The sequence below is a fragment of the Polypterus senegalus genome, chromosome 4, assembly GCF_016835505.1.
Source record: "Polypterus senegalus isolate Bchr_013 chromosome 4, ASM1683550v1, whole genome shotgun sequence".
NCBI lineage: Eukaryota > Metazoa > Chordata > Cladistia > Polypteriformes > Polypteridae > Polypterus > Polypterus senegalus.
The window spans coordinates 182,778,848-182,803,850 of NC_053157.1; the positions used below are offsets into that span (position 1 = coordinate 182,778,848).

Here is a 25,003-nt window from a genome sequence, read left to right on the forward strand (position 1 = left end):
CATTCTGCATCAATCACAACATCATGGCTGCGTAGGAGAAGGATCCGAGTACTGAAATGGCCAGTCTGCAGTCCAGATCTTTCACCTATAGAGAACATTTGGCGCATCATAAAGAGGAAGGTGCGACAAAGAAGGCCCAAGACGATTGAACAGTTAGAGGCCTGTATTAGACAAGAATGGGAGAGCATTCCTATTTCTAAACTTGAGAAACTGGTCTCCTCGGTCCCCAGACGTCTGTTGAGTGTTGTAAGAAGAAGGGGAGATGCCACACAGTGGTGAAAATGGCCTTGTCCCAACTTTTTGGGATTTGTTGACACCATGAAATTCTGAATCAACATATTTTTCCCTTAAAATGATACATTTTCTCAGTTTAAACTTTTGTTCCGTGATTTATGTTCTATTCTGAATAAAATATTAGAAGTTGGCACCTCCACATCATTGCATTCAGTTTTTATTCACGATTTGTATAGTGTCCCAACTTTTTGGAATCTTTGGTTTGTATATATATATATATATATATATATATATATATATATATATATATATATATATATATATATATATATATATATATATATATATATATATATATATATATATATATTTATATATATATATATATATATATATATATATATATATATATATATATATATATATATATATATATATATATATATATATATATATATATATATATATCATATATATATATATATATATATATATATATAATATAATTCTATTCACACACACGAGACAAGGCAGTGAGCCATCATTTAAAACAAGTCCACAGACATCTAACCTAGTAGTTGTTGGATTGTTTTTGGCAGACAAGCATCATGTCCTCTCGGCTCTTAAAACAACAACATGCGACAAGCAGAACGGGCAGCTCGCAAGCAGCAAAAAGACCGCAGATGATGCGATGGCATATCCTTAGCGTGTGTTCAGCAACCCACACCTCCCCCCCTTTACAATGCGAGCAACATTATACGTCTGGCGAGAAAGTGATGTAACCACGTACGGGGCCGGAAATAAAGGACAAGTATTGTTTTTTCAAAAGTTTTTAAAGTAAAAGTGAAAATAATGCATATACAGTGGTGTGAAAAACTATTTTCCCCCCCTTCCTGATTTCTTATTCTTTTGCAAGTCACACAAAATGTTTCTGATCATCAAACACATTTAACCATTAGTCAAATATAACACAAGTAAACACAAAATGCAGTTTTTAAATGATGGTTTTTATTATTTGGTGAGAAAAAAAATCCAAACTTACATGGCCCTGTGTGAAAAAGTAATTGCCCCTTGTTAAAAATAACCTAACTGTGGTGTATCACACCTGAGTTCAATTTCCGTAGCCACCCCAGGCCTGATTACTGCCACACCTGTTTCAATCAAGAAATCACTTAAATAGGAGCTGCCTGACACAGAGAAGTAGACCAAAAGCACCTCAAAAGCTAGACATCATGCCAAGATCCAAAGAAATTCAGGAACAAATGAGAACAGAAGTAATTGAGATCTATCAGTCTGGTAAAGGTTATAAAGCCATTTCTAAAGCTTTGGGACTCCAGCGAACCACAGTGAGAGCCATTATCCACAAATGGCAAAAACATGGAACAGTGGTGAACCTTCCCAGGAGTGGCCGGCCGACCAAAATTATCCCAAGAGCGCAGAGATGACTCATCCGAGAGGTCACAAAGACCCCAGGACAACGTCTAAAGAACTGCAGGCCTCACTTGCCTCAATTTAAGGTCAGTGTTCACGACTCCACCATAAGAAAGAGACTGGGCAAAAACGGCCTGCATGGCAGATTTCCAAGGCGCAAACCACTGTTAAGCAAAAGAACATTAGGGCTTGTCTCAATTTTGCTAAGAAACATCTCAATGATTGCCAAGACTTTTGGGAAAATACCTTGTGGACTGATGAGACAAAAGTTGAACTTTTGGAAGGCAAATGTCCGTTACATCTGGCGTAAAAGGAACACAGCATTTCAGAAAAAGAACATCATACCAACAGTAAAATATGGTGGTGGTAGTGTGATGGTCTGGGGTTGTTTTGCTGCTTCAGGACCTGGAAGGCTTGCTGTGATAGATGGAACCATGAATTCTACTGTCTACCAAAAATCCTGAAGGAGAATGTCCGGCCATCTGTTCGTCAACTCAAGCTGAAGCGATCTTGGGTGCTGCAACAGGACAATGACCCAAAACACACCAGCAAATCCACCTCTGAATGGCTGAAGAAAAACAAAATGAAGACTTTGGAGTGGCCTAGTCAAAGTCCTGACCTGAATCCAATTGAGATGCTATGGCATGACCTTAAAAAGGCGGTTCATGCTAGAAAAACCTCAAATAAAGCTGAATTTAAACAATTCTGCAAAGATGAGTGTGCCAAAATTCCTCCAGAGCGCTGTAAAAGAGTCATTGCAAGTTATCGCAAACGCTTGATTGCAGTTATTGCTGCTAAGGGTGGCCCAACCAGTTATTAGGTTCAGGGGGCAATTACTTTTTCACACAGGGCCATGTAGGTTTGGATTTTTTCTCCCTAAATAATAAAACCATCATTTAAAAACTGCATTTTGTGTTTACTTGTGTTATATTTGACTAATGGTTAAATGTGATGATTAGAAACATTTTGTGTGACAAACATGCAAAAGAATAAGAAATCAGGAAGGGGGCAAATAGTTTTTCACACCCCTATATAACAATTACCATGAAAATAACAATCTCTTTAAATTGTACAGGGAGTGCAGAATTATTAGGCAAGTTGTATTTTTGAGGATTAATTTTAATATGGAACAAACACAGTGCTATCAGTCAATCCAAAATGTTAATAAACCTGAAACCTGAATGTTTCACAACGGAAATGTGAGTGTGAACATCATCAGGGGAATACATATGTGCGCACAATTATTAGGCAACTATTAGTGTGCAGATTTATTATGCAACTAAAGGAAAAATGAAAATTTTCCCATCTCACTTGTTTATTTTCATCTGTTATAGTGAGAATAATAAACAAACACCTCAAAATTTACAAATAAACATCTCTGACATTTCAAAAAAAATAAATCAATCAATCAATGACCAATATAGCCACCCTTCTTTCCAATAACAGTCATAAGCCTTTCCATTCATGGAGTCTGTCAGTTTCTTGATCTGTTGACGATCAGCTTTTGTGGAGCAGTGACTACAGCCTCCCAGACACTCTTCAGAGAGGTGTATTGTTTTTCTCCCCCGTAAATCTAGCGTTTAAGAAGTGCCCACAAGTTCTCGATAGGGTTTAGGTCAGATGAGGAAGGGGGGCCATGTCATTATTCCTTCATCTTTAAGGCCTTTACTGGAGAACTTCGATGCAAGTGATGGAGCATTGGCCTGCATAAAATCATGGTCTTTTCCTGTATCACTGTTTGAAGAAAGTGTCTTGAAAAACTGGCAGTAGGTTTGGGAGTTGATTTTGAGTTCATCTTCAATGCAAAAGGTCCAACTAGCTCATCTTTAAAAATACCAGCTCATACCAGTACCCCACCTCCACGTTGGAGTGGAGCTCTGTGCCCATTACTGATCCACAGGTCCATCCATCTGGTCCATCAAGAGTCACTCTCATCTCATCGGTCCATAAAACCTTTGAAAAAATCTGTCTTCAGATATTTCTTGGCCCAGTTTTGACGTTTCAACTTATGTTTCTTGTTCAGTGGTGGTTGGGTTTCAGCCCTCCTTACCTTGGCCATGTCTTTGAGCACTGAACACCTTGTACTTCTGGGCACTCCAGGTAGGTTGCAGCTCTGGAATATGAAAGTACTGGAGGATAATGGGTTCCTGGTAGCTTCACGTTTGATTCTTCTCAAATCTTTGGCAGCTAATTTGCGTCTTTTGTTCTCAACACGTTTCTTGCGACCCTGTTGACTATTTGCAACAAAATGTTTGATGGTTCTGTGATCACACACCAATATCTTAGCAATTCCAAAAGTGCTGCATCCCTCTGAAAGACTTTTTACAATTTTTGACTTTTCAGAGTCAGTTAAATCTCTTTTTTGGCCCATTTTGCCTGAGGAAAACTAGCTGCCTAATAATTCTGCACACGTTGATATAGGGTGTTGATCTCCTTAGGCCACACCCTCCCTCATTACACAAATACACATCACCTGACGTGCTTAAATCCAATAAGCATTCAAGTTAATACAGCTTGGAGTTGGAATATACGCATTAAAAATGATGATATGGTCAAAATACTCACTTGCCTAATAATTGTGCACACAGTGTATATCCAGGGGTGGGCGAGCAAAGCGAGCAGGGGATGGAGTCCACTAGTTAGTCTAATAAACTAACTTAATTGTTCCATGTCAAGCAGTGTCTCAGCTTATCTAGAACACATTCTTTTGAAAACATTGGTATGGTTTGGAAATGTTTTCTGCATCTTATTCAAAAGTAGAAAATGTAATTCCTATATTAGTGGTCCTCCTAAATCAAGAATCGCTTGGGATGAAATGAAGGGAACTCACTTATTTATTAATAATAACCTTTATTCAGTGTGCAGTGAAAGGTAGCGCTGGGGCTGGAACATACACTCAGTTTTTTAACATACAGTTCACTTTGTTTTATTCTGAAAAACGATATCAGACTTGTAGTTTCAGAGATGAGTTAATACATGATTGTTTTATTTGGTGATTCATCCCCTAGTACTGTAACTGATACAAGTTTATTAAAGACACAAATGTATATGCCTGTTAGTCTGCCAGTTACTTTTAGCAATCACAGCTGTGTAATTCTTAAATAAATTTAGGAGCATAATTTGGGAGGGAATTTTTTTTTTCTTAAGGATAGTGTATATTTTCTCCAGAAATAAAAAAACTGGAACAGAAAGGAAATAAGAATAGAAGCTTCCCCTTTGACACTAACAATCGTTTGTGCCTTCCTTCTCTAATAAGAGAGTTTGAAAAGATAGGTTTGAGTTCTCTAGCTTATTATTGAGATACGTTTCATGACTAATGAAGCAAAGTTAAAAATAGAAGCATTCACCTCCCAGTATACACAACTGTAGCTGTTACTGTACACAATTTCAGTAACTTTGAACAGTTAAAGGTTAATTCTCAAAAGATATGATGATTTTGTTTCTGTATTTCTCTTACTTCAGTTTGAGCTTTGAGAATGGATTATTAGTAATCAAGTTTAAATGTTCGTTAAATACATGAATTGTCTAGCTGCCTAAAGTGCAATCTTGTTTTAGTTGTTGGTGTGCTGCTGTGTTACTAGATTCATGGTAAAACCCTCAAGCAAGAATTTCATTGCACTTTGTGCAAATGAAATTAAATTCAACTAGAAACATAGGTTATATTGGGTCACAGCTGCTGCAGGTTGTAGTTCTAGCCAGTAAAACTAATGAGAAGCCAATTGTTGCTGCTATCATGGATTTGGCTTAATCTAATTTAACAAATTTTCTCCAGTTCTTTTTCATACCCTGAGAGCTGTGTTCAAAATCTTTTTCTTTTTCGTCTGGCAATTAACAATGAGGAGCAAATAGTAATGGGAACAAAAGTTAATGCTTTTTGTTAAATTATGTTTCTGATAACATATATGGAAAGAAATAAAAGAGAAAAATGAAAAGATTAAGAACTACAAAAACATTGATATTTTTCCAGAAATAAAGTTTTCAGTGTTGGAAATGTCTGACATGACCAAGTGAGAAGCCGTAATTAAATTCCTCACATATTTAAGAACAATGAGTATCTGTAGGTTTAGGAAATTGATCATCCAGCAACTTTTTTTTTTGAGGGGTTGAGTTGGTTTTCTGTTCAGACTGATTATCACCGAAACCAAAAAAAAAATGGTAATCAGTTAACAGACATAAGCCGTACCTGTCAATTCTTTTATGTCTTTTTTTTATATGCTTTTAGTCACATGTCAATTTGTACCTCAGTTAAAGGTTTTAAGTGCAGAGTTCACTGAATTGACAAGAGTCAATTATTACTTTTTGAGTATATAAACAAGTATAGTAATACCAAAAGTATTTATTTAAATATAATTAGTTTCCATTTAAATTATTTTTAGCTAAGTTGCATGCTAGTTTTTTTTTCCTTTTGCTAAAAAGCATGTCTAAATCATAGTGATTTTTTTTTGTGCAGAAAGAAATGGAGTCTGCGGTAGACCTAGAAGTTTCAGCTGTCAACATTAAGAAAAGCCAGATTGCCATGGACACTAAGCAGGAGTTGGCCAATGTGGACTTGGCAATTCACTCACAGACCTTGCAGGACACAGCTCCTGTCTTGGAAGGGATAAAGGTAAGTTCTGTGCTAGTGTTTATAATATAGTGCCAAAAATAACACATGTTGAAGGGACTCTTGTTATTCAAGGGCATTACAAAAATCACAAATATTATTATATTTTCTAACTGCTTGTGATCAAAAACTAGAAGAGCAGTCTAGGCCAAATCTGGCTGCATATGCACATTTCCTGGCATAGCATTTCTCCTCATTGATCTAAGGCAATGTTTTTAGGAACTTTTACAGGGTTTGTTTTAAGCTTAGAGTTTATAGAAATTAAACACTTCCCCGGAATCAGTTTAAAGGCCTTAGATATTGTTCACTGAAATTGATTAAACTTTGTTTTGGTTTTAATTAAATATGTAGTCAGAAGCTTTTTCCAGAATAAAATAAAGAATAAATTTTTTTAAAGAATAAATGACTGTGGATGAAACACATGGCTATATGCAAATACATTAGTTTATGGGTACCTTTTGAAATATAAAATTGGCTGTTTTTTTATGTTTAAACCTGTGTAATAAACCCTACGATAAACTTTATATCAGAATAATCAGAATCAGTTCCCATTGTACTGTGCATTTACACAGTGTCAGCCCATTACACCCCCTAAGTAGCTAGATTTCCATCATGGTTATATCAGAAGTTATTCAGTAGCATAAAAATTGATGTAACTATGAAAGGAAATGTGATAATTTGCCATTGTAGTCAAAAGAGATCCCATTTATGAATTAAATAACACACTGAAAATGCAATAAGGTTCCATTTCCTTAATAGGAAAATGCTAATACAGTACTTATACTAGACCGAAGAATACACAGTTAACTGATGAACACTTCTACTAAACAGAAGAATACACAGCTAAGTGATGAACAATTATGTACATGTACAATATAGAGATCTTGATGACTTTCAACATTTAAACCATCAAAGTTGTATTTTAATTTGTTCACTGAATACTTAGGATCTTGTAAATTCCATGCTTTTCTAACTTGTAATGCCCCTTAGAATGTAATGCAGCATGTTTCTTCTGTCATATTAAACATGCAAGCAAAGAGTCATCTTGATATTTTTGCCTCATACACCATAAGACAATCTGGAGTGCAAGACGTATTGCTATATATTGCTTAATGTTATACAGTGCTTTTAAGTCAGTGGGTAACTGATATCGAATACTATTTGAAATTCAAAAAAATTAAAATTCTCACTCGGAGGATCTGTTCAAAACTTTTCAAAAATATGGAATGATCTAGTCAATAACATTTTAGAATAAGCTGCTATATCGGGGAAAAGGATACTCTTCCTTCCTTACTGCTTTGTCTGTCTCTCCTCTCTTTATTTCTTTTGGTCATTGGTTGAATTTTGGTTTTGTTAAGTTTAATTTGATTGTGTGAATTGTTATTTGCTTTTAAATAAATTAATAAAAAAATAAAAACCATCATTTGCTTAGACTGTAGCATGTAGTGTTGACAGTTTCAGTTCTTCTGGGTACTGCCATGTTAATGAAAATATAGAGAACCAGAAGATTACTAATGATTTACACAACATGAGAAGCATATGGAGCAGCACTGGAGCACAGTGGGTATCATTGTCTTGTTGTTTGGGCCCTGGCTTTGTTCTTGGCTTTGAATTCTCTCAGTGAGAATCTCTTCTGTTATCCTAGTGTTTAGATTTGATTTGTTTTTGAAAAATTCCCTAGTTCTAGGGGAGACTCTCATGTGAATGAGACCTGACCTGACCCAGATAAATGAATATAATACAAACCGGATTCCAAAAAAGTTGGGACATTAAACAAATTGTGAATAAAAACTGAATGCAATGATGTGGAGATGGCAAATGTCAATATTTTATTTGTAATAGAACGTAGATGACAGATCAAACGTTTAATCCGAGTAAATGTATCATTTTAAAGGAAAAATATGTTGATTCAAAATTTCACGGTGTCAACAAATCCCAAAAAAGTTGGGACAAGTAGCAATAAGAGGCTGGAAAAAGTAAATTTGAGCATAACGAAGAGCTGGAAGACCAATAAACACTAATTAGGTCAATTGGCAACATGATTGGGTATAAAAAGAGCTTCTCAGAGTGGCAGTGTCTCTCAGAAGCCAAGATGGGTAGAGGATCACCAATTCCCACAATGTTGCGCAGAAAGATAGTGGAGCAATATCAGAAAGGTGTTACCCAGCGAAAAATTGCAAAGACTTTGCATCTATCATCATCAACTGTGCATAACATCATCTGAAGATTCAGAGAATCTGGAACAATCTCTGTGCATAAGGGTCAAGGCCGTAAAACCATACTGGATGCCCGTGATCTCCGGGCCCTTAAACGACACTGCACCACAAACAGGAATGCTACTGTAAAGGAAATCACAAAATGGGCTCAGGAATACTTCCAGAAACCATTGTCAGTGAACACAATCCACCGTGCCATCCGCCGTTGCCAGCTGACACTCTACAGTGCAAAGAAGAAGCCATTTCTAAGCAAGATCCACAAGCTCAGGCGTTGTCACTGGGCCAGGGATCATTTAAAATGGAGTGTAGCAAAATGGAAGACTGTTCTGTGGTCAGACGAGTCACGATTCGAAGTTCTTTTGGAAATCTGGGACGCCATGTCATCCGGACCAAAGAGGACAAGGACAACCCAAGTTGTTATCAACACTCAGTTCAGAAGCCTGCATCTCTGATGGTATGGGGTTGCATGAGTGCGTGTGACATGGGCAGCTTGCATGTCTGGAAAGGCACCATCAATGCAGAAAAATATATTCAGGTTCTAGAACAACACATGCTCCCATCCAGACGTCATCTCTTTCACGGAAGACCCTGCATTTTTCAACAAGATAATGCAGGGCTGTGGAGTCGGTAGATAAATGCTCCGACTCCGACTCCTCAGTTTCTAAATCTTCCGACGACTCCTCTGTATGTATATACTATGCTAATGTATTTTCTACATCCATTGAAGGAAAGGAAGGCAACATACATGTAATTTCACCACAGAACTACTGGCTAGGAAGCCAACACTCTACTATAATGCCAGATTAAAGACAAACACAATTGATTGTCGGCCGCAGATTGCGGGTGTCCACATGGACGGGCAGATCCAGCTTGCCGAAAATCTCGACCACCGCCCCAATCCAAAGTAATGTGATGCCTCTGTCTGCTGCAGTGGCTGTCTCCTCTGTCAGCCAGCTGGAAGTGTAGTGCATTGTGTCACTCACCGACCAGCTGATCAGCAGAACGAGCCTCTGCTGGAGACAGGTAGGGAGATCTGTGTTCTCGGCTCCTTCGGCCCCCTTCACTAGCGCATAGCGAAGGGGAGCTGACAGAGTTGAGAACACACCAGATGATTTTTCAGGCGTTTGACGCGTGATGACTCGTTGAACGGCCGAAAAATCGGCAGTGCATCTGTAAATGTATGGGGGGCTTTAGGCTAGGTTCACAGTTCCCTGTTACAGTGGAACACGACACAATGGAAAGCGGTGCCGCACCTTACCTGTGCATTACATCCCATATAGTGACGCATACAGTCAATGAAAAGCATGCTTCATGGTTACTTGACATGTTGTGGTAACATTATGCACTGCATGCATTGGGCTTTATTCTTACAGCAGAGAAGTAGCTCATTATGACTGTTTGTGAATTGGGACATTTCAACTTACTTTTTTAATTCCCATTTAAATTTAGTAGGAGTCGGTTAACTTTTTTCCGACTCCGACTCCAGGTACCCAAAATTGTCTCCGACTCCGACTCCACAGCCCTGAGATAATGCCAGACCACATTCTGCATCAATCACAACATCATGGCTGCGTAGGAGAAGGATCCGGGTACTGAAATGGCCAGTCTGCAGTCCAGATCTTTCACCTATAGAAAACATTTGGCGCATCATAAAGAGGAAGGTGCGACAAAGAAGGCCCAAGACGATTGAACAGTTAGAGGCCTGTATTAGACAAGAATGGGAGAGCATTCCTATTTCTAAACTTGAGAAACTGGTCTCCTCAGTCCCCAGACGTCTGAGTGTTGTAAGAACGGGAGATGCCACACAGTGGTGAAAATGGCCTTGTCCCAACTTTTTTGGGATTTGTTGACACCATGAAATTCTGAATCAACATATTTTTACCTTACAATGATACATTTTCTCAGTTTAAACTTTTATTCCGTGATTTATGTTCTATTCTGAATAAAATATTAGAAGTTGGCACCTCCACATCATTGCATTCAGTTTTTATTCACGATTTGTATAGTGTCCCAACTTTTTTGGAATCCGGTTTGTAAAAAAAAAAAAAAGGCAATGGAAATTTTTTTGTTGGAGTTACCCCTAAATTTGCATTGACCTGTTTTTTTCCACAGTTTAATAGGTGAGTAGATTGGCTGTTGTGCACTGTTCCAGTATGAGTGTTTATTGCTCTAATTTAAGTCTTGACACCAATTTGTTTTGGCAACAGCAGGTCCAGCTCCGCACCAGTCACACAAGGAGTTTCTCAGGGCTCTGTCCTCTACCCTCTGCTCTTCTTTATCCAAAGCTTCACCTTGGCTATATTATTCATAGCTTTGTGCTATTTCAGTGTTAAAAGTTAAACTACCGCAGAGCTTTCTCAGCTCAAAACTTGCCTCAGTGAAGTTAAAATCTGGATGGAACGTAACTCTTTAAATTTAGGTTGCAACAAAACTGAACTCCTGCAAGTTGTCACTAAAGCGCAGCTAGAGAAAATTAGCTCTTTTGAGCTCACTTGATTTATCCCCAAGGGTATCTACCACTCTTGATGATGATCTCATCAGACCTCCTTCTAATGCAAGGAATCTTGGTGTAATTTTTGATTCCTCCCTTTTTTCCATCCACATAAACCACATTAAGAAACTTTCTTAATTCCACCTCAGTAACATATCCCATGTTTGCTCATTCCTCTCTTTTTCTAGTGTGGAGAAAACGTCCATGCATCCGGTAACTCCCTTCTGGCCACTTATAATCTTTTATCATCGCTCCAGTTGATTCAAAATTCTGCTTCAAGATTCCTTACACAGACCATCAACAGTGAATTCTGTTAATAAACAAAGCTTCAAATTGCCTTGCACTGCACTGCATCAGTGATCATCTCCATCACTATGCTCCTGTTTGACCACTAACAACCTCTGATTCTGGCAATTAACCTAGCATTCTGCCCCTTCTTTCAGTTTACCTCTCAGTCTAGATTCTCAAGGAAGGATGATGTGTGTGTGTGGCTGTTATATCACAAATTATTTGTTATGGCATTTCTTCTATTATTGAATTTAGTATTTTACTCTCTTGTCTCTTATTCTGTTTAATGCTTTGTATATCTTGTACTTGGTTTTGTTTTCTATGCGGATATTATTTATATACAATGTTATATTAACCCAGCTGTTCTTTCTGAGGCTCCGTGAAGTTCCTGAACATGTGAAAGATGTTATATAAATACATTTTATTATTATTATTATTGAGGCTGCTCTCTATAATATAGTCAACACTAATATGATTAGCTTCATTTCCCAGTGACTGTTTAGTCAATAACAGTTTGAACAAATAATTTAAGTCTCACTACTGTCCTGTAGACCTTCCCTTTCACTTATGCTGACACCCATTTGTCACAAATTACTCCTGACACTCTTCTCCAACCATTTTTTCATCTCTCTTCCACAATCCCTGTTGCTCTGTACTGTTAATCCCAAGTATTTAAACTCATCCACCTTCACCAAGACTACTCTCTGCATCCTCACAATTCCACTGACCATCCTCTCATTTACGCACATGTATTCTGTCTTGTTCCTATTGCCCTTCATTACTTTCCTGTCTAGAGCATATCTCCACCTCTCCAGGGTCTCTTTAACCAGCTCCCTACACTCGCTACAGATCACAGTGTCAAACAGTAAACATCATAGTCCACAGGGACTCCTGTCTAATCTCATCTGTCAACCTGTCCATCACCATTGCAAATAAAGGGCTCAGAGCCAGTCACTGATGTAATCCCACCTCCACGTCGAATGTATCTGTCACTCCCACCACAGACCTCACCACTGTAACAGTTCCCTCGTACACATCCTGTAGATCTCTTACATACTTTTCTGTCACTCCCGACTTCCTCATACAATACCACAACTCCTCTCGAGGCACCCTATCATATGCTTTCTCCAAGTCCACAAAGATGCAATGCATCTCCTTCTGGCCTTCTCTATACTTCTCCATCAACACTCTCAGAAAGGGTTTAAAATTTCCACTACTCCCCAGTATACCTACTTTCTTCATGTTTTCATTTGCTCTCACTGACTTCTTTATAGTTCCGATTTTTAAAACCTGCTCGCACACAAAAAGAGGCCTGAAATGTGCATACGCAACTTTTCACACAAACTTTGGGATTTATAAAAGAAAACATGATGGAAGAACTTATATATAATTACGGCAACTCTAACCCATGCATATGCAAAATTCCAAAGAAAGTGGGAAATGGCAACAACTTTAATCAAGAAAGGAAACACAGCTAAATCAGTTAAATGACTACTCACATGTATAGTCTCTCTATTATAAAAAAATCCTGTGGAATGAATGACTAGGAGACGATATGTGATCTTCACGTTAAGATCACGAAAGACAAATAAAAGAACCTTGAGACAAAAGAGAATGGGAAAAAAAAATCAGTAGTGTAAAGGGAAGCAGCACATACCGATACAGGTGTCTCAGTGTATATAAAGCGTATAAAGGACAATATGTTATAAATGAAACGTCGACGAATAAAAGATCGCATTAGCGCAAAAAAAAAGGAAATCATCAGGACTAGGTGTAATTGGAAAAAATAGCAGGACAAAGCGAGGTCAGAAATAAAAGGAAAAGAGCAGGAAAAGTCTTTTCGCATTTTCAAGATTCAATGCACAAAACTTAGATTTGCACAATAATGGAATATACTCTATGAGAATCTGTGGACCTGCAACAGTTAAAGCAACGACAAGTTTAATTTCAAAGAAAACACAATTCGGTCAGGTGTATATTTATGATCACGGAGAAGTGATCACAACGCAAGCAGCAGAGACACAAAGTAGCAAAAAGGACAGCGGCTGTGCAGGCTTTAAAAAGATCAAAAGGCAGCGCGACAGCAGGCTCCATAACCATACAGACCACCCATCCACCTCCCACCAGAAAAAAAAAAACGAGAGCAGCGTTATACGTCCTGCAAGAAAGAATTTAACCACGCCGGAAATAAAGGACAAGTATTGTTTTTACAACGTCACGTGAAACCAGGCAGTGAGCCATCATTTAAAAAAAAGTCCACAGACATTTAACCTAGCAGTTGTTAGACTGCGTGTGGCAGACAAGCATCATGTGCTTCCATTTCTTAACACTAGAATTACCAGAGCATACGAAAAAACTCGTAGGTCCGTCCCACCTTAAATCGCTTCTTAAAACCTTTCTCACCTCTCCGCCAGCGTCTTTTGTTAATCTAAACGTGCTGATAAAAGAAAAGCTGCAAGTAGCCGGCTATTAACGACTTAGAACGTGCACAAACTTCTCCCAGCTCATGCCTTGATTGATTATCTGGGGAGTGAAGTGGAGGTTTAGAGTGGAAATAATGGATAATTATTTGGTATACACGCATTGTACGTGTGTTCCGTTTCTACAGTAATCCATGTAAACATTATTTTTAAAACAGAAACACTTTTCATATTGTAGTAGTAAATGACAAAATATAAGCATAAACTATATAATGTATGAAGCCTGAAGTCCAAATATCAAACACTTTCACAAAAGGTACAAAAAATAACAGAACAAATATGCTTTTATTCAAAAATATAACTGCAGAAAACAGCTGCCTTAGCATGCCACATTGACACATACGTACTACAGCTGCCACGGTAGTGTAATGGTATCAACCGCTGACTAGTAAGGAAAAGGTCATGAGTTCGATCCCGCACGATTCAGTTTTGAGAAGTAAACTGTTCTTATTCTTACTATTTTAGAATAAAAACATACATTTGATTTCAGTGTGTAACAGCCGGTGTAATTTATAATACTTGTAAAGGTTAGTTTTTTTTTTTTAATTCACTTTTCATTCTCTCAGTCGTGTTCAGGATCCTTCCCTACTCTCCCCCCCCCCTATAATCTGAGAATGCTGTTTTCACATAAAGATGCGCTGTAGCTCTGCAGCGTACTTGTGACTGCATTCTCGCACAATGCTTAACTGAAGTGCCTGCGTGCACTTTTCGTGGCATTACACGTCTATTTTTTTGAGCATTCCCGTGTCGCTCAAACACAGGAACATATGTTGGTGTACAAGTATAACAAAACAAGTGCACTTTTATTCTAGACTATAAGTGAAGAAAAAATAAAGCAAGTTACAGTAGGCGGTTGATACGACAGCTTGTGTGGTGCAATGCTAAGAACTGCTGATTTCCGATCCGTGCTATATAAAATCATCACATTCAAATATTAACAATTCCCACACGCCCTTCCTACATTCATGACATGTGTACTTGTTGCAGTGTAGACAGCTCTCTGTGCTATTGTTCCTATTACACTGAATGAGCACCTGACATTGTACTTTCTTCCCTATATATAAATCAAATAAATCACATTTGAGTTATAGCGCGTCTTTATGTGAAAACAGCAGTATCAGATGGGGGGGGGGGTCGTGAACGTGACTGAGAGAATGGAACTAAATAAAAAAAAAAGCTAACCTTTACAATTATCATGCATTTACACTGGCTCTTACAGACTGATTGAAATCAAATGTATGTTTTTATTCTAAAATAGTTCAGTTCATGCAATATTATTTGAAAACGAACAGCGTCAGATCGGGTTTGAATACACGCTGACGCTGTTACAGAAGAAGTCCGCTTATTCAGTGCAGCAGTTTCAATGCACAGTACATGCAATATTATTTGAAAACGAACAGCGTCAGATCGGGCGCATGTTCAAACCCGATCTGATGCTGTTCGTTTTCAAATAATATTGCATTAGTGCGATGATGTTTTTACATATATTGTCTCTTTCATTCATTTTGTGGTTTGTAATCAGTGACCGCGTGTTTTTTCCCCGATCTTGCCAGTTCGCACATGTTGCTGTATGGTGGTGTTTCTTTTGTACTTCAGGACATGCAGAGGACAGAATAGTACAGAGCAGTAAGTTCAGCGCTATATGCAATCAGACAGACAGGCTGAAAAGGTAGTAGATATATAAATAAACAGGGAAGGCACTGTATAATAGATATATAAAAAACAGCTAAGGGGATAGATATATAGATAGGTAGGAAGGAAAGGCACTATATGATAGGCAGACAGGGAAGCTCCTATATAATAATAATAAAATTACTGTTATTACTATATAGATAGACAGGGAGTTCAGGCAGGCAGAACGGTGAAGGTTAAAAATAAACAAATTTTCTAACCAGCGGGGAATCAAACTCGGATCTCTTGAACTACAGCAAGACTGCTGCGCTCCAAGTGACGAAATCTTACCAGTACGCCACGGAAGCTGTTGTAAAAGTCTTGAACCTTTTATGAAAGTGTTTATTTTCTCTTTGGCTGTCAGGCTTCACACATTTTATAGTTTGTCTACATTATGTAACATTTATTACTAAAATATAAAAAAGTTTCTGTTTTAACATTGTGTTTACACAGATTACTGTAGAAACGGAACACACATGAAATGCATGTGTTCCAAATAACAATCTATTATTTCCACTCTAAAACGCCACTTTACTCCTAGATAATTGAGGCATGAGCTTGGGGAAGTTCGTGCACGTTCTGAGTCGGTGGGGGGATGGAATAGCCGGCTGCTTGCAGTTTGTTTTTATCGACACATTTACAGGACAAAGGAGGCTGGCAGAGAGGTGGGAACGGTTTTAAGAAGCGAATTAAGGTGGGACGGATCTACGAGTTTTTTCGTAGGCTCTGGTAATTCTAGTGTTAAAACAACGACATGCGACAAGCAGAAGAGGCAGCTCGCAAGCAGCAAAAAGACAGCAAATGATCCAAAGGCATATCCTTAGCGTGCTTTCAGCCAACCCTCCCCCCCCAACACAACACGAGCAGCATTATATGACTGGCAAGAAAGAGATGCAACCATGCACGGGGCTGGAAATAAAGGACAAGTATTGTTTTTACAAAAGTTTTTAAAGTAAAAGTGACAATAATGCATATGTAACAATTCCCAAGAAAATAACAATCTCTTTAAATTGTATATTGCCTGCCTAAGGTAAAGTCATCCCTGATGGAGGATCGCAGGAATTGTGGGAAAGAGGGGTCCTTTCATCGGATTAGCGCTGTTTCAGATGTGGAATGGCAAAGTGGGGGAGGCAGCTTGATAAATGAGGTCTCCAGGACTTAAAACAAATCCAAATCATATTATGTGATATCGTCTGATGTGAAATTCTACTCCGTACTTCTAGAATTTTTATTTTTATACTGTATTGAGGATTTATTCTATTATGTATTGTACTGTATTGTATTGACTCCTTTCTTTTTGACACCTACTGCACGACCAACCTACCTGAAAGGGTCTCTCTTTGAACTGCCTTTCCCAAGGATTCTTTGATTTTTTTTTTATTTCCAAAAACAACAAGGGTTTATTTTTATTTTTTTTTTCTTGTCTTCCTAGAGCAGGGGTGCCCAATGCCTCAATTGCGATTGACCGGTAGATCGCAAAGGTAGTGCAGGTAGATCATGTTGCATTTAAAAAAATTTTTTTTAAAACGTTAGTCTATATATCCTCCCTATGGCATTTGCCACTTGATTGACATACAGAGCGGCCAGTCTGAGATCACTTTTCTTCTAAGACACTGGTCATCCCGCACGCACAATCAAACGCGCGAGCCACTGCAAAACTCCGGTTGTGATCTAGTTAGCCTTCCAATTTATATCGACTAAAGAAGGAATTAAAAAAAAAATAGTTTGGGGAGAGTATGGACCGGATGTGGAATTGGAAGAGGATTTTTTTTCTCACAATGTCACAATCGAAGTGCGTTTGTCCGATCTGTCATTGCTATTCCAAAGAAGAAAAATGTGGAAAGGCAACACGAAACTGACTTTTATATTTGCTGTGGTCGAAGTCATATACTAACTGACAGGGAAATACATTAGTTTCCATATGGTGTGGGGGTACTGGTCAACAAAAAAATGAAATTTGCAGCAATATCCGTTTTTTGTTTTTTTTTAATATATCAATGGAGTTGAATGCACCAATGTTGCAATAAGGGCACCTAGTGAGAATGAAGCTGCTTTTCTTTGCCATAGACATGACAAATGTCAGGACTGCTCTCACATAATCCTGCTTAATATGGCATCTCCAATTATAGATTCCATTTGCATATTGAAATTGGACAGAATAGATGTGCCTTTCCTCCTGCTGCTGTTGCTCTCACACTGTGTCACTGAAGAGCAATCTGTTTCTTTGCCTAAGGTCACACCTTTTTATTTATTGTTTTACTTTTTTCTTTATTTCAGGCATGTTGAGGCTGATAGAGCTTTCAGCATTCACAACTGCAGTAACATGTTGACATTCAGTTTGTGTGTGCTTGTTGGGGAGATCCATGCTTAGGCCACCAAATAAGTTTTTTGCGTGACGCTACTTTAGAGACAAGAACTTTTATCTTGCACTGTTTGCTTTTTGCTTATTGCAACTGCTTACTGTCTAATCTTGTTATGCAGACTGTGCCCTTTGTCTACTTGAGGTTTACAAGTTGACCACCTAATGGCTAGAATCTTCTACTATAAGTCAGTCATATAGTTTGCAAATGGTAAATATTTTCCCAAGTTTATGTTTCAAAACGTAGCTAAGCACATAAACATCACTGAAATGTCTTTATCTTCTAATCTTAGAGAGACTGAAAAAACAATAACTTTTCATTTTGTTCAGGCCTTTAACATTTGACCTTTTGTCCATTGTAGGGATGGGCGATATAGCTTCAAAATTATACCACGATATTTCAAGGAAATACTAAATGTTTTACCGGTGATTGCAGCTTTCAGGCCTTTTCCCACTTTGATATAAATGGGGCTCCATTGAGCCCCAAACCTCAAACATGAAGACACAAGGCAGTTTAAAGTAAAGGTGTGTTTAATGCACAGTACCCCTTCACAAGTGACAAAGGCACAAGTTAGGTCTCCCACAATCACCACTCCTCTCTGCACCGCACTGTCCTCCTCCAGTTGAGTTTTACCTTCCTTCCTCCCAGCTCCAACTCACCTGGATAAGTGAGTATGGTTCTTTTTATCGAAGACCCGGAAGTACTTCCTGTGCCAATGCTTCCGGGTCGTATGGAAGTCCAATGTGGCAGGGAGCCAGACTTCAACTTCCAGCATTCCCTGCTGGTTCCCAAATGGGCACTGATAAACAAGGCTGCTGCCATCTAGCACCTAGGGGGATAAACACCCTTCAGAGACAGTCCTCTTCATCCCTTTTGCTTGCGCTCTCTCTCTTCAGATCGTTCAGACACCACTACTATATATAACAGCTTCAGTCTCTGCCTAGACTTGCCAGTACTCCAGCAATGCTCAGTTGAATCATTTGTTTACTTGTTGGCCACACATCACTAGCTGCTAGTATCTCCTTATGTGCCTTCATAGCCTGGTTGCACTAGACAGTTTGTTGCATTTCAACCTTTGGTGGTAACAGTTTTCTTTTATATTTTGCAAAGTATTGTGCTTTGTTGGAGGTTTGACCTCTTGTAGCCAAACCATTTCCATACTATTGAAGTGTAGGTCCTTTTTAGGTACTAAATTGTTATTGTAAGCTGATACACTGTGTATCTTTTTAGACTACTTACTTACTCTTTATAGATAGACTGCTTAGAGGAAACTCATAACTTCACAAATTCTTTGGTGTAGCTCAAGTACTGCAGTTGCAGATGCAATTTGTATATAACAATTGGTTTATAGAGCAATTAGTTAACAGATGTGATGCACTGTTACTACCCAGTCTTATACATTGATTTTTAACTTGCTGTATAATGTTTTTTGCTTTACTTAACACATCAAACAAGCTGTTTTCCAACTTTTCCCTTGCATGCCTCACAGTTCGAGCAATGGCAGATGTATCTTGGAATCCAGGTCAGCCATGTGTTGCTTAACAGGCACTTAATTATACAGTGCATCCGGAAAGTGTTCACAGCGCATCACTTTTTCCACATTTTGTTATGTTACAGCCTTGTTCCAAAATGGATTAAATTCACTTTTTTCCTCAGAATTCTACACACAACACCCCATAATGACAACGTGAAAAAAGTTTACTTGAGGTTTTTTGCAAATTTATTAAAAATAAAAAAACTGAGAAATCACATGTAAATTAGTATTCACAGCCTTTGCTCAATACTTTGTCGATGCACCTTTGGCAGCAATTACAGCCTCAAGTCTTTTTGAATATGATATCACAAGCTTGGCACACCTATCCTTGGCCAGTTTCGCCCATTCCTCTTTGCAGCACCCCTCAAGCTCCATGAGGTTGGATGGGAAGTGTCGGTGCACAGCCATTTTAAGATCTCTCCAGAGATGTTCAAGCGGATTCAAGTCTGGGCTCTGGCTTAGCCACTCAAGGACATTCACAGAGTTGTCCTGAAGCCAATCCTATCTTGGCTGTGTGCTTAGGATAGTTGTCCTGCTGAAAGATGAACTGTCGCACCAGTCGGAGGTCAAGAGCGCTCTTGATCCGGTTTTCATCCAGGATGTCTCTGTACATTGCTGCAGTCATCTTTCCCCTTATCCTGACTAGTCTCCCAGTTCCTGCCGCTGAAAAACATCCTCACAGCATGATGCTGCCACCACCATGCTTCACTGTAGGGATGGTATTGGCCTGGTGATGAGCGGTGCCTGGTTTCCTCCAAACGTGACGCCTGGCATTCACACCAAAGAGTTCAATCTTTGTCTCATCAGACCAGAAAATTTTGTTTTTCATTGTCTGAAAGTCCTTCAGGTGCCTTTTGGCAAACTCCGACGGGCTGTCATGTGCCTTTTACTAAGGAGTGGCTTCCGTCTGGCCACTCTACCATACAGGCCTGATTGGTGGATTGCTGCAGAGATGGTTGTCCTTCTGGAAGGTTCTCCTCTCTCCACAGAGGACCTCTGGAGCTCTGACAGAGTGACCATCGGGTTCTCGGTCACCTCCCTGACTAAGGCACTTGTCCCCCGATCGCTCAGTTTAGATGGCCGGCCAGCTCTAGGAAGAGTCCTGGTGGTTTCGAACTTCTTCCACTTGCGAATGATGGACGCCACTGTGCTAATTGGGAAATTCAAAGCAGCAGAAATGTTTCTGTAACCTTACCCAGATTTGTGCCTCGAGACAATCCTGTCTCGGAGGTCTACAGACAATTGCTTTGACTTCATGCTTGGTTTGTGCTCTGACATGAACTGTCAACTGTGGGACCTTATATAGACAGGTGTGTGCCTTTCCAAATCATGTCCAATCAACTGAATTTACCACAGGTGGACTCCAATTAAGCTGCAGAAATATCTCATGGATGATCAGGGGAAACAGGATGCACCTAAACTCAGTTTTGAGCTTCATGGCAAAGGCTGTGAATACTTATGTACATGTGATTTCTCAGTTTTTTTATTTTTAATAAATTTGCAAAAACCTCAAGTAAACATTTTTTCACGTTGTCTTTATGAGGTGTTGTGTGTAGAATTCTGAGGAATAAAAATGAATTTAATCCATTTTGGAATAAGGCTGTAACATAACAAAATGTGGAAAAAGTGATGCGCTGTGAATACTTTCCGGATGCACTGTACTTCCCAGCTGATATGTTTTTCATTGGTATTGTTATTTTATCCTATTATCTGTCTTTTAATTCAAATTTCTCTGTGCTCTTATTGCATTTATCTCCTTGTCTCATAAACTCTTCCTTATAGTTGTAGAGGTCAAATCACTGAGATAAAATGCACAATAAATCATGCAGATGGTTTAGTTTGAATGGTGTTTACTTTGGTGTTCTGTGCATGACTAGCTTGTATGCACACATTTTTAAAGGTAAATGCAAAGAAAGCATGTGAATAAATATGCCCAGTGACAAGATTGTTTTTCCAAATCCTGATTCTACTTTATGCATAGTGCTACAAGAAGTGTGTCTTGTGTTTCCAGCCTAATTATCCTGATGCTAGTTTATGTATAGTGCTACAAGGAGTGTATCTTGTGTTCATGGGCTAATTATTGTCACATGTACAGAGTACAGTGAAATTAATATGCTGCTGTGCTAATCAACTTGCAAAATGTTCCCACTCTCATGATTAGTGAGTATTATTGCCTTACCTCAAAACCTCTGTCTTCTTACCTAAAAAACATACAATTCTGGGACTCATTTTTCATTATCAATGCAAGTTAAAACATCTATATTAAATATAGTTTAGAACTAATGTGTCATTTTAATCTAAGCAAAAAGGTAGTCTAAAAAGGATTTCCCTAAGCTTTTAAGCTCTTCAAAAATAAATTGTATGTACAGTTAGGTCCATAAATATTTGGACAGAGACAACTTTTTTTTTCTAATTTTGGTTCTGTACATTACCATAATGAATTTTAAATGAAACAACTCGGATGCAGTTGAAGTGCAGACTTTCAGCTTTAATTCAGTGGATTGAACAAAAAGATTGCATAAAAATGTGAGGCAACTAAAGTATTTTTTTTTAACACAACGCTATTGATACGACAGCTTGCGTGGTGCAGCGGTAAGATCTGCTGACTCCTAATCAAGTGGTCCATGATGTCAAAGCCGCACTGAAAAAAAGAGTACATTTCGGAAAACATTGATGCACTAATGCAACATTATATTCATTCGCATACCCTCATACAGTTGTAGTGAGTGACCGCATTTGTTTGGTTCAACCCCGATCTTGCCCATTCTCCATATGTTGGTGCATGGTGGTATTTCTTTTGTACTCCAAGAGATGCAGAGAACAGAATAGTACATAGTAGTCAGTTACACGCTATATATAATCATCAAATTCAAATGTTAACTGATGTTTGCAGCATCAGGACCTGGACAACGTGTCATAATTAGAGAAACTGTAAATTCTGCCTTGTATTGGAGGATATAGCATCTTGTCATGAAGTATTGCTGCGTTCATGTGTTACAGGATGTGCTTTGGAAAATTTCACATGAATATCCTTCAAAGAAGGCACTTTCATTGATATAATTGCAGGCATTTTTATGGTCAGATAGTATTTGCAGTAACAGGACATAATCTTAAAGTGTTTAGCTTGCGCTTTGGTGCAGACAAGGTGGCAAATAAATAGTGACTTCATATTTCTTTCCAAAATTACTACTGGAAATTCATATGTTATAAAATGGGAAAGTGAAACATCACAAGTGGGACCTCTATATACAGTAATCCCTCGCTATATCACGCTTCGACTTTCGCGGCTTCACTCTATCATGGATTTCATATGTAAGCATAACTAAATATATAACGCGGATTTTTCGCTGCTTCACGGGTCCTGGGACAATGGGTCTTTTACTTCCTGTACATGCTTCCTCAGTTGGTTTGCCCAGTTGATTTCATACAAGGGACGCTATTGGCGGATGACTGAGAAGCTAACCAATCAGAGCACGCAGTTAAGTTCCTGTGTGCTGAATGCAGTGTTAACCAGGAGGTCTCGTCTTGCTCATTCAGCATCAACGTGTTTCGCTGTGTAAAGAGTTGTGCTCTTTTGTGTTTATCTTTGTGCATAGTCAAGCCCTTCATCATGGTTCCAAAACAATCTGCTACTGCTTCAGCGGCCGTGCCCAAGCGCAAATGGAAGATGTTAACGATTGCCGAAAAGGTAAACGTTTTGGATTTGTTGAAGGCTACGATTCTTTTTATTTAAAAAGTAGGAAAGGAATATAAGATATACGGCCGCAGTGTCCTTTTAACCAGGGTGCAAAACGAGTTGTAAGTGGATGTAATAAGGCAGTAGTCTGGATGGAATCTGCTTTAGGGATTTGGATTGAAGACTGCCAGAAGAAGAACAACGGCAGTGCTACACAATCGCCTGAAGTGGCTCCTTTAAGGGCTGTAACGCTCTCCTTTGTTGTGCAGTAAAATTAAACTCATTGTTATCGGACAAGTCATCGTGTCATTGTTGGTGAGTAACCATAATTAATTTTCTACTTACAGTACTTAGTACATGTACGTATGTTTAGTGTCACTGTACACACATTTACTGTATACTATTTTTCTTGCATCAATATCTTTAAAATAATATTTAGGTTTTACTGTATATAAACAGTGTGTTTATATACATAATTTCAATGAATCGTACCTAATATCTAAGAGAATACAAAGGGATTATGCTGTATAACTCTGCAGGGAATATTTATAAACAGTGTGGAAGAGTTTATAAGGGCTTAAAATATATAAAAATAACCATGCAAACATATGGTTTCTACTTCGCGGATTTTCACCTATCGCGGGGGGGTCTGGAACGCAACCCCCGCGATCGAGGAGGGATTACTGTACTCCCATGCCATATGAACACAGCAAAAAAAATTAAATTTACAATGGAATGGTTAAGGAATAAGAATTTTGGAGTGACCTATTTAACATCCAGATCTGAACCCTACTAAGGTAATATTGCCATAGCAAGCTTATCCTCAAAAGCCCTCAAATTTCACTGATATGATTACAGCAGTTGCTGCAAAACTTGAAAGTACAAACAATTATTGAGTATTAGAACATTAATACCAATTTTATAGAATACCTGGTGCCATTCACTATTACAAAATTTTCAATAGTGAGTAAAATAAGACCGGTCTGATTATATCTGATTTATATTTAATTGATTGTTGTCTGTTTTAAGTCAGAAAACAAACCACCCCTCCCCATTCCTGAATTAAATTAATTTAATCCTATTTTAACTATCAGCAAATGTTAAATTTTAAACTGTGGACTTGAATGTTCTATCAGTAATAATACCCTGTCACAGAGTTTTAAGTTAACTCCAGATTGCAAATTGAATGACTTAAACAGCTTATGACAAAAGTGTTCTAGTCATTTGTTCTGCATGAAAAATATGCAAAACCCACTTTTCTGTGTATATATAGATAGACAGAACTTTATTGGTCTCCAGGGAGAAATTTTGCTTTTTACAGATGCTCATCATATTTAGTATACACACACATACACTATGGTCAGACCGGTTCGGTGGCAACAGTCAACTCAGGGAAAACAACAACAACAACAACATTTATTTATATAGCACATTTTCATACAAACAGTAGCTCAAAGTGCTTTACATAATTTACATAACTCGGGGAAAAGACAACTTGGCGGCATTCTTGACCAGTTAGGTAATAGTAAGGTTCAAAGAGATTTTTTAATGATATTTAAATGACAACGTAGGACGCCGGAAAATCCATAGAATCAGCTACTTTACTCTCAACGTATTGGGACTCTCAAAGATATTCCTTGAGCTGTACTCGCAGGTCACCTATTGTATTCTAAATAATGTTATCATACGATTACAATCAATACAATTTACAAACCAGATTCCAAAAAAGTTGGGACACTATACAAATCGTGAATAAAAACTGAATGCAATGATGTGGAGGTGCCAACTTCTAATATTTTATTCAGAATAGAACATAAATCCCGGAACAAAAGTTTAAACTGAGAAAATGTATCATTTTAAGGGAAAAATATGTTGATTCAGAATTTCATGGTGCCATTTTCACCACTGTGTGGCATCTCCCCTTCTTACAACACTCAACAGACGTCTGGGGAATGAGGAGACCAGTTTCTCAAGTTTAGAAATAGGAATGCTCTCCCATTCTTTTATAATACGGGCCTC

At 38.3% G+C, this 25,003-nt stretch overlaps 1 protein-coding gene across 2 annotated transcripts in view; it reads left to right on the forward strand.

Annotated features, from left to right (window-relative positions):
• The window catches only part of letm1 (leucine zipper-EF-hand containing transmembrane protein 1), a 90,957-nt gene that overhangs the window by 41,004 nt on the left and 24,950 nt on the right, over positions 1–25,003 (forward strand). For both annotated transcript variants that reach the window (XM_039751743.1, XM_039751745.1), the window contains exon 10: positions 6,116–6,271. In XM_039751743.1, the coding sequence (XP_039607677.1) occupies positions 6,116–6,271 (156 nt within the window). The remainder of the gene's footprint in view (positions 1–6,115; positions 6,272–25,003) is intronic.